Below are 11,493 nucleotides of genomic sequence, written 5' to 3'. Positions count from 1 at the left end.
TCTCCTGGGTGGTGCCATCGTCGACCCTAGCGGTGCCATCGCCTGGCAAGAATTATGGTCCGAATGGGTTGATCCATTCGGCTCAATTTGGGTATGCCAATGGCCCAATTGCCCCCAGATTAAGTTAATGGGATCACCTCCCATTCCTAACTTAATCTACATGCTAACTACGATATTTCTTAAGACATTTACTGCAACTTGTTCCGGTGCATCGATCGCTTCTTCCGGCGAGCTTCCGGTGAACTTCCGGCGAACATCCGACGAACCTTCGGCGATGCTCCGGCGGACTTCCGGCAAACTCTTGGACTTGCGACGATCCACTTGGCGAGTTCCGATGAGCTTCTTTGTCAAGCTCCTGGACTTCTCGGATTTGTTCTTGCAGAACCTCCGACGACCATCCAGACTTCCGTCGAACTCTCGAACTCCCAATGTGATCATAGTCTTGACTCCGGTGCAACTTCTGCTGCATATCTTACTTCTATCGTAGTTAATCCTGCACATGTAAAACAAAACTTCGATCGAGACAATTAATCCTAAGTAATTAACCAAGTTGTCCGGCATGTCATTGGTTCCTCGACGCTTCATCCGATTCTTCGGCGCATCGTCCTCTCTTGTGGCCTATTGCCTAATCGATCAGTTGACTCAGCAACTCCGATATCTTGGCACAATACCCACTCTTCTTGGCCCGATGCCCGAGTCCACGGCCCGAAGCCTTTTATCGATACGTCGATCGATCCACCGGTCCGATGTCCAATCTTCTGACATGTTCCTCCGGCACAACATGATTCTTCCTGCTTTAATTATCTCATCCTGATCGAAGCATCCTGTGTCACTCAAAACACAGATTAAAACATAAACACATATCAAGTAGTTTCATCATCAAAATATGAGATTCAACATATAAATATGTGTTACTATCTTCGATTTTTTTTTTTTGATATCTTTGCGAATTATGTGTTATTTTAATTTTTGGGGAAATTTTCTTGTTTTCATATAAATATCATGGATCCATGCAAATATATTTTGATATTTGATAATATTTGCTAATATGTAATATACTATTTTTATCCATAATTTAAAAGATGCATCACATGAAAGAACTGATTCAATAGACTTAAAAATTTTATGAAAGACTTAAATTGGACCCAGATGCATATATGTTATTGGTTTTCTATTTTAGTGATTTTAAAAAATATATTTTATGAATTTTTTAGCTTATGAACTATGTGTTATTTTTGTCATTTTTTCTATTTTTACACATATATAATGGATCCATCCAATGTTTTTTATATTTGAGCTTCATACTTGATAAAAATTTAGACTAGAGAATATATTTCCTTATACGTAATGCATTGTTGGGCAAAAATAGTGCATCCAATAGAAAATTTGTTCCAATAGACCTAAAAATTTAGGAAAGATTTAAATTTGACCTAAATGGATATATGTCATTGGTGTTTTTATTGTACAAAGACATTATTTTGAAATTCAACCCTATCTCAAAACACTTGTGCAAAGACATTATTTAGGTTTATAAAATAATATATATATATATAATAAAATAATTTTAATATTATTTAAATATCATACCTAACCAACAAATGGATTATTGTATGAATAATTATCATCTTCAATAAAAGGAATTGATATGTTTAATAACATACTATCATCTTAACTATAATAGTATTCCACAAGTACATGTTCAATATTATCATACATATCTTCACTTAAAATAACTCATTAATCAATATGCATCATAAATATTGATTCGAATATTTACAGTATTCTTACCTTGTATGGAGCCCTGAAGTGATTGGTGATCAAACCTGAATCTGATTGGTAAGAGGAACACAGAGACAAACATATTGGACGAAGATTGTTTGTGGAGGTCAAGGAAGATATCTTTGACTTCTAGGTTTTCCTTTATGGGCAATCCCAAGAATGTTGGAGAAGATATTAATTTGTGAAATACTCAGGTGGCTTCAGGGACCTGGGCAAGAAGGGTAAGAGTTATAATCTTTCAGCAATCTACGTTTGTAATATGTGAAAGAAGGATGATAAACCATTTACCAGTTTCTGTAGCTTCACGATCCAAGGCTGATGTAAGTGCCGATTTGTTGTTGAAATCTTATTGTATGTAGTATTTGAATTGATTTAAAGGTGCTTCTGAGACACTGGTATCTGCCTTCCTATCATAGATCAGTTGTGAGTTCTGTCATAGATCTTGGTAACGGCCGATTTATGGCGTATAACATGATTGTGATAAGAACTAGGAATTATTTTTTTGTACAATGGCGTCTTGGTAACGGATGATTTATTCTAAATCAAAATAGCTTGTAACCCTCTGAGTGTGATAACAAAAAGGAACTAGGGTTACTTTTTGCAGCCTGAAAGGACACTGCACGGTGGTGTCTGCACTTGCCGGTGAACTTTCGACCTTCAAATAGGACGATCAAGTGTGTCCCAAAAGAAATAATAGCGGCTCAAAATCGTCCAAAGATTACGATCTGATCTTTGTCTACTTAGGGACTCCAATTGGCAAAGGTTTCGAGACTTCAGGTAATCATACTGCAAGACCACAAGTGGATCAATGCCAAGATGAATTACGACCTTCTAATAGGCAGATCAAGTGTGTCGAAAAAGAATTAATAGTACCGCTCTTTTGTCTACTTGGAGCCTAAAATTTTTCGAGTTCCCCGAGCACGAGTGATACCACCGCCCAGTGTCAGTTTGATGTTGACACTACCTTAGGCGGTACCATCGCCTGACACAGTCTCGAAGACTGTGCCACGATGATGAGACTCCTTGGAGCACTATTTGGGCCTCTTATTGGGCCCAACACAATCCTTACATTGGCCTAGTTGGCTCCTAATTAGGTTGGCCCAAATCCACACCCAATTATGTGCTAACTACGAAATCCTATGACATTTGCTAAGCTAAACAAGTCTCTATGTCATTCTTCTGACGAGTTTTTGGCGATCTTTCGACGAACTTTTGACGATCTCTCGGTAATATTCCGGCAGACTCCCGGTAAGCTCTTAGACTTCACGATGATCTTCTTGGCGAGTTCCGATGAGCTTCTCTAGCATTCACCATGACTTCTCAATTGGTTCCGCCAGAACTTTCGACGAACGTCCGGATTTCCGACGAACTCTCGAACTCCCAATATGATCACGTCCTTGACTTCGGGACTTCATTTTGCTATATGTCTTGCTATCGTAGTTAATCCTACACATGTAAAACATACTTTGATCTAGACAATTAATACTAAGCATTAATCAAGTTGTCCGACATATCATTGGTCCCTCGACGCTTCGTTCGATTATTTGGCGTATCGTTCTCTCTTGCGGCCTATTACCCAATCGGCCAGTTAACTCCGCAACTCCAATATCCTTGGCACAATATTCGCTCTTCTTGGCCCGATGCCCGAATCCACGGCCCGAAGCCTTCTATCGATATGTCGACCATTCATCCGACTCGACGTCCAATCTTTTGACATATTCCTCCGGCACAACATGATTCTCCCCACTTTAATTGTCTCATCATGATCGAAGCATCCTATGTCACTCAAAACACATATTAAAACATAAACACTTATCGATTAGTTTCATCATCAAAATACGAGATTCAACAATCTCCTCTTTTTTTATAATGACAACCAATTGATGACGGAGTTAACTTAACTCTTGGAGTTTAAACAAACTCCCCTTATTAGTATGCCTTATTGATAGAAATTCTTGGATTCAAAAATCCAAGCAAACATGTCATGAACAAATCATCCATGACATCAATATACTTCCCCCCCTTTGTCATCAATAAAATGGAGAAGTCCAATATTTATGTGTTTGGAATACACGTTCAATTTATTGCATTAAAAACATAATATCCATTATTATGCAAGCTAGTAAAAATTTAGCAAGTACTACATCATATAAGCTAGCAAATTTAAAGATGTTCAAGTTAGCATATTTGCTTCTTCTTGAGATTTCGAGCTAGAAATTCTTGATGATGTTTAATATAGTAATTTATACATCATGCAAGCTAGCAATTTAGAGATGTTCAAGAAAGCAACTCTTGCTTTTTGAAATATGCAAGTTTATAACTTTTGCTAGGTGTGTAAGTTTAGCATGTTTTGCTTCTTGAGATAGGCAAGATAGTAATTTTTTATAATGTTCAATAGACCAATTTTTGCTTCTTCTTGAAATATGTAACTTAGCAAACATTGCTTCTCTTGAGATTTACAAGATAACACTTTTACTTATTTTGAAATAGCAACTCTTTGCTTCTCTTTAGATCACAAGCTAGCAATTCTAGCAAATTTTACATAATGCAAGGTAGTAAATTTTTTGTAATGTTCAAGATATTAAGTTCTTCTTGTTGTAATTTTTGCTTTCTTCTTAAAGTATGCAAGCTAGCTAGCAAGCTAACAAAATTTGCTCCCCCTATGTCATTGTCAAATAGAACGAAAAACCTTTTATATCAATTTTTAGATTATGACAAAGGTAAGTATCAATGTATCATTATATATTCAAATTAAAACATGCACAATTTCAAAACTTTATATTTCATTTTTCATGCATAATACCGAAAAATAAATCAATCATCATTATGAGTATATCATACATGTTAGGCATTTATCAATATTTTAATCATGATGCCAAACATTCATCATTTAAAGCATTTATGAGACACATTATATGCATCACATATATCATCACAATAAAAAGCATATGCATCATACCAAATCATCATATATATTTTCAAAATAAATAAACTCATCATTATATGCATGATTCCAAATCATTATTTATATTATTTCAATCATTATTTTAATCATCACTATAACTGAAAATGTAAAATCATATAACATGATACAAACATTTATTTTCAAAATATTCATCATTATTTTCATATATGATAATAAAGTATTCATTATACCAAACATTAAATCAATATTTTTAAGTATTTATCACTTCATGTTGGTACCAAACATTCATCATTAAATCAACATTTTGATCATTTATTTTCTCTTTAGCAATAGGCAAAAAGAAATATAGGAGAAAGAATGATATAATATCTTGATTAATGCATAAGAAATCTCTAGTTATAAATCTCGAAAGATAAAGCTCATTCAAATTCAAAACATCAAATCAAAATCATTTTCAAGAGATTCATAAAAAGGACATAAATAGGTTCATTAATCTCCCTTTCTGAAAATCGATAACATAGAAAATAAATAAATTCTCGAAGGAGAAACCTTTCCTCTTTTTAGTTGTTTCAATTTATATGATTTATTTCATAGAAACATTCCTTTTTCATTTATGCCAAATATGCATCAACATTTAAAAACGAAAAAAAGACACTTTTATTACCGTAAAAGTCGATAATCTATAAATCTCAAGAATCATCATGCATAATTTTGAAATATAAATTTATTAAGCATGATCTCAAATTATATTATTTCATTAAGCATGATTTCATATTTTCAATCAAAATTATTTTATTTGTTTATTATAAAATATGTATTTTTCATGATTATTTTCAAAATTACTAGAATGATAAGCATGATTCCTAATTTTTATATTTTCATTATTAAACATATAATTTTTAAGAAAATTAATTCTAAACTAAATTTTAAAAAAATACATCGTGAAAAGCATCATGTAATTTTGAAATAAATTAAGAGGGTTTCGATTACCTTATCATTGAAAGTCGTTAAGGCGTAGTTTGTCACATTGCATCAATTCATCCAATTTTTTATTCTTCTTCTTGCATTCAAAGCAAATAGTTACGTTCTTTTTGTTCTTTAATTTTTATTTTATAAATTTTTTTAAATTTGTTAGTGAGTTCAAGTTCACCATCACTTGAGCTTATGCTCGAGTGGTCTTCAAATGTTCTAAGTTCAAAATCCTTCATATTCTTTGAAAGGTGGTTCTCGAGTTCTTCACGTGCATTGGATATCATTTTATAGGTCATCAAAGACCCTATTAGTTCTTCGATCAAAAATATATTTACATTTTTTTATTCTTGAATAGCAATTACTTTTGAATCCCAAGTTTTAGAAAGTGAGCGTAAAATCTTATTAACGAGTTCAAAATTCAAAAAGCTTTTACCAAATGCTTTTAGGCTATTGGCGACATCCGTAAAACGGGTGTACATGTCTCCAATAGTCTCTCTTGATTCCATATAAAATATCTCAAAATCGTGCATCAAAAAATTTACTTTAGAATCTTTTACACTACTTGTGCCTTCGTGTGTGACTTCTAATGTTTACCAAATCTCGAAAGCCGTTTCGCAAGTAGAAACTGATTAAACTAGTTTTTGTCTAAAGCGCAAAATAAGGCATTCATAGCCTTTGCATTTAGAGAAAAAACATTCTTCTCTAAATCATTCTAATTGTTCATCGAAAGAAAGGACTTTTGAAAATCAAATTTGACTACGTGGCATAAATTGAGATTCAACGAAAGCAAAAAAAGTTTTCCAATAAGTGTAGTCCATCCCAATTAAAAAAGGGAGGACGAATAAGAGAATAACTCTCTTGAAAGTCGAAATAAGTCATTTATCTTAGGTGTTAAACCAAAGTATAAAACGAGGCTTTGATACCAATTGTTATGATCAAGAGTCGGCACTAAGAGGGGGGTGAATTAGTGCGGTGGTAAAATAATGTCGGTTTAAGAAAATCTTTCGTACTATAAAAACCAAACTCGGAAGTACTTGACTTGAAAGCTTGTTCAAAAAGGTGTGTAGCAAGAGTAATGAGGAAGTAAAGCACATACGGAGGTTTGTAGTAAGGTAATTAATAATAAGTAAATGCAAACTCGAGAACACGACAGTTTTAGAGTGGTTCGGTCAACGTGACCTACATCCACTTTCGGCTTCCTCCTCCGATGAGGTCACTGACATCCACTAAAGGCCTTCCTTCAATAGGCAAAGGTCAATCACCTTTTACTCCTCTCTTCTCCTTTTCACGGGTTTAGGAGACAACCCTTACAAGTACTCACCCTCCTCTTACAGAATTCTAAACTTAGAGTGGATGAGGGAATTTCTAAAGAGATTGCAGCAGCGTTTTCTCACTATAAAACTCTTAGTGCTTGTGTATTTTAACCAGGGATGAGAGTGGTATTTATAGGCTTCAAGTTGATTTAAACTTGGAGCCTAAAACTTTTCCATCCCGGGTTCCTCAGGCACGGGCGGTACCACCGCTTATGCTGGGCGATACCATCACCCAGTGTCAGTTTGACGTTGACACTGCCCTGGGTGGTACCACCGCTTGGGGTGCTGTGCTGGGCGGTACCACTACCGAAACTCGCGGTACCACCGCCTGGCACCCTGCTAGGGGCGGTACAACCGCCCAGACTAGCGGTACCACCGCTTGACATAGTCTCGAAGATTGTGCCACGACGGTGAGACTCCTTGGGGCACTATTTGGGCCTCTTATTGGGCCCAACACAGTCCTTACATGGGCCTAGCTGGCCCCTAATTGGGTTGGCCCAAATCTACGTCCAATTACGTGCTAACTACAAAACCCTAAGACATTTGCTAAACTAAACAAGTCCATATGTCATTCTTCCGGCGAGCTTTTGGCGAACTTCCGATAATCTCTCGGCAATGTTCCGACGGACTCCCGGCAAGCTCCTAGACTTCATGACAATCTTCTTGGCGAGTTCCGACAAGCTTCTCTGGCATTCTTTGTGACTTCTCAGCTGGTTCCGCCAGAACTTTCAATGAACATCCGGACTTCCGACGAACTCTCGAACTCCCAACGTGATCGCGTCATTGACTTCGGGATTTCATTTTGCTACATGCCTTGCTATTGTAGTTAATCCTGCACATGTAAAACATACTTCGATCTAGACAATTAATACTAAGCATTAATCAAGTTGTTTGGCATATCATTGGCCCCTCGACGCTTCGTCCGATTTTTTGACGCATCGTCCTCTCTTGCGGCCTATTGCCCAATCAACCAGTTGACTTCGTAACTCCAATATCTTTTGCGCAATATCCGCTCTTCTTGGCCCGATGCTCGAATCCACGGCCTGAAACCTTTTGTCGATACATCAATCGTTCCTTCGGCTCGACGTCCAATCTTCTAACATGTTCCTCCGACACAACATGATTCTTCATGTTTTAATTGTCTAATCCTGATCGGAGCATCCTGCATCACTCAAAATACATATTAAAACATAAACACTTATTGATTGGTTTCATTATCAAAATTCAAGATTCAATAGCTCTATAAAAAAAAACACAAACAATATGAATTCTTTTAAATTTATCATATATACATATATATATATATATTATGAATTCTTATATATATATATATATATATATATATATATATATATATATATATATATATATATATATATATATATATATATATATACACACGACATTCCGCTGTCTCATATTAAAGTATCTTAGGGGATCCGGTCCACACAGCGGATCACGCAACGCCGGGTGCACCAACCGTTCCTTTTCCCGCCTTAAGCTCCCAGCGTCGTCCAATGGCAGGGAACAGGAATTCTCCTCCCAACCATACCAATGATTGATTTCGTGATCAACGGTAGACGGCGCCGATGATACCTGTTCCCTGACTCGCTCAACACATGAGAGTTCCACCCACGTGTACTTCTAACCACGCCGCCCGTCGGCCGAACGCACTTCTCGCGCCCACCCCTCTCCGATGGCTCCGTCCTCCAATCTCAAGCAGTCCTCCATGGACTCCTTCCTTCATCACCACCACCACCACCACCACAGACCAAACCCCACCGCCATCTCAAAGCCCGAAACCCCTGCCGCTGAAGCCGCTTCGGATTACGAGCGAATCCGCCGGGAGACCATTCGCCGGAACCAAGAGTTTCTCCAAAAGCTCGGCATCGCCTCCGCCACCGCCATTGCTCACAAGAACCAACACACCTCCTCCAAGCGCCGCCCCAGGCCCCCTCCAGCCTTGTCCTTCCCCCTCCGCCGTAGCTCCCGCAACAAACGCCCGCCCCACGACGCTGCGGACACATCGGAGGACCCCGCACCGGAACTCCCTGACCCCAGCCTCATCGACTCCTCCGTCTTCCAGTACGTCTTCGATGATGAAGAAGCTCCCCTCCGGCCTGGCGCCCATCTTGCCGATTCTCCATCGTGGTCTTCTCCGATCGTGGGATTTAGGGTTTCCGGTAAGGCGTTCCGCGATCCTTCTCTGGCCAGGATTTACTCCATTGACGTGTGCTCCTCGAAGAAAGATCGGTTCTTGGTTGCCGCCGGTGGCCACAGAGGCTTCATATCTGTTTATGGAGGGGAATGGGGTGATTGCGAAAAGATTAACTCCGATGGGGAGATGATGGATGGGCCTCTTATGAGCTGGAAGGGAAGCCCGAGCTGGGTCTCGGGCGTAAAGTTTGTGGAGGATAACCCGATGCTGCTGGTGTCGAGTTCGAACGATGGTGCTCTTGTTGTTTGGGATCTCAAGAAGCAGCCATCTTCTTTGTCATCCTGGTCGCCGCCTGTGGTTGCCAAATCGACGGAACTGCACACCGGTGGGGTTTACTCCATGGACCGGTTCAGTTGCTGGATAGCCACGGCATCAAAGGACTCCTCTGTTGGTGTTTCGAGGCTGACGCCGGCAGGGGAGCTGGTGGCAGAGCGGAACATTACCGGCCACCATTCAGGAGTCATCAGGGGCGTTTGTTTTGGGTAACCCTTCTATTACTAACTCTTTGATGCACAATAGTCATCATTCTTCAATTTAAGATATGTCTCGTTTTCGATGGTGAATTGGTTTCCATGCCACCTTCTCTGAAGGAGATTTCCGGTCTTAATTCATGATTTAGATATTTAAATCTTAGAATTAGTTTTCTTTTCCTGATAGTATGAAAGTGAACTCTTGAAATCCTGATTCTTTATTTACAATTTGTGGTAGAAAATATAGATCGATAATGTGTTTATCATAAGTATCACATGTCATCAACTCAATCGGTTCATTAAAGAAAAATAAACTAGTTATCAACTTGTTATGATTTATGAGGCGGCTCCCGAAACCCAAAACTTGCATTACAAAAAGAGGATGCTCTCACAAATTCAAATGTAGAGGATACTATCTTATGTTGTAGTACTGTTATTTTCAAAGATCGACTCTTAAATTTTCTTGTCTTTTCTTTCTGAGTCAATGACACTCATCTTCAAATTCACTCCTTAATTGCATAGAAGGGGATAACGGAATAAGCAATGGATGAATAATGTGTGTAGCAGTCAAGGTGGGTTGTAGCGTATTCTACATGACATTTCTGAAAGCCAGTAGCTGATGAGTTTCCAGCTCAACTGTTGTAATCTTGCTATTGTTCGAGAACTTGGAATTCACTCAATAGCATCAAGGTTCTTGTGGAGTTCTACAAGGACATACCAAGTGACTTGTCAATAGAAGACAACGACCTTTTGGTTCATAACGTCGCCGACTTATATACCAAACCGGTCATCTTTTAATGACTGGAACTTTCTTGAGGATGAAGTTTGCTGCTAGTGACTGGCGAAATTTATGGAGGAATGGTTTATAGAACGTGCAAATATAGAAGTAATGTTCTGTTGACCCATCTTGTGCACATGTATTTCTGAATTTAACCATGCATTGAGTGTAGCTGCAAACAAACTTTAAATTGAGAGTTGGAATAATCTAAATAGAATATCATAACAATATTTTCAACTCTAGAGCATTATAATTTTCAACACAATGATTTACTTTACGAAAATGAATTGCCATGTATTTTTCAGTGCTTCAGAGTACCGATATGTTGTTCCTGAACATTTTTGCAGAGATGGAAAAGAACAACTTGCCGACTGTGGAGTCGATGGACGTATATGTGTCCTCGATCCAAGGTCGCCGGAGCCTTGTGCACTTACCATCAAATCACTGCACTCTACTGGTGTCAACACGGTTGAATGGAACAAATGGAACAATTTCCTGATCCTATCAGCCGGTAGTGACCCGATATTGCATCTCTACGACATCAGAAACGCCGCTGGACCAGTTCACAGCCAACTTCAAGGTCATGTAGAATCCAACACTGGAACTTGTGACCGTATATATAGACCTTGTTTTGTTGGTGGGAAGACAATCGCTACACCTGGACAGGGGACGAGGAAGATATCGCTGTTTGATGTTGAAAAAGGATCGTTGATCAGCCAGGGGATACTGGGAACCGATGCGAATTTGATTATGTTTAAAGATGACCAACAACATCCAAGACTCTGGTCTGCCGCAAAACAAATTAACCAATTATGCCCATTGGCCCAGACTTGACTCCCTGGAAATCTTGTCATCTTCATACTGGTGACATGCATGCATCAGATCTTTTGTCTTAACATAGAGTTTGTGCCAGGATTAATCTTTTGTGATTTCAACAACTCTTATGGTAAGTTCGGTGCAAACATGGGAATATACAGGTTCTGCTCTTGCTCCTCATGTTGTTCTCTGGCAAATGTTTCGTTATTATAAGCGGTTGG

At 38.4% G+C, this 11,493-nt stretch overlaps 1 protein-coding gene across 1 annotated transcript; it reads left to right on the top strand.

Annotated features, from left to right (window-relative positions):
* The first annotated feature begins 8,659 nt into the window (after positions 1–8,659).
* LOC135636223 (uncharacterized) lies at positions 8,660–11,435 on the top strand. Its single transcript, XM_065147854.1, has 2 exons — positions 8,660–9,690; positions 10,804–11,435. The coding sequence occupies exons 1-2, from the start codon at positions 8,687–8,689 to the stop codon at positions 11,288–11,290; spliced, it is 1,491 nt and encodes a 496-aa protein (XP_065003926.1). The 5' UTR covers positions 8,660–8,686; the 3' UTR covers positions 11,291–11,435.
* The last annotated feature ends 58 nt before the right edge of the window (positions 11,436–11,493 follow it).

This window comes from Musa acuminata, chromosome BXJ3-4 (genome assembly GCF_036884655.1).
Source record: "Musa acuminata AAA Group cultivar baxijiao chromosome BXJ3-4, Cavendish_Baxijiao_AAA, whole genome shotgun sequence".
In the NCBI taxonomy this organism is placed as follows: Eukaryota; Viridiplantae; Streptophyta; class Magnoliopsida; order Zingiberales; family Musaceae; genus Musa; species Musa acuminata.
Note: the sequence above shows the minus strand (reverse complement) of the source record. Positions and strands in the feature narration are given on the sequence as shown.

What these genes read in the sequence shown, in the direction of transcription:
- LOC135636223 (XM_065147854.1), top strand. Translation starts at nt 8,687, where the DNA reads ATGGCTCCGTCCTCCAATCTCAAGCAGTCCTCCATGGACTCCTTCCTT. An exon ending in ATCAGGGGCGTTTGTTTTGG is followed by an intron (nt 9,691 to 10,803) that starts GTAACCCTTCTA and finishes ACATTTTTGCAG; the next exon opens with AGATGGAAAAGAACAACTTG.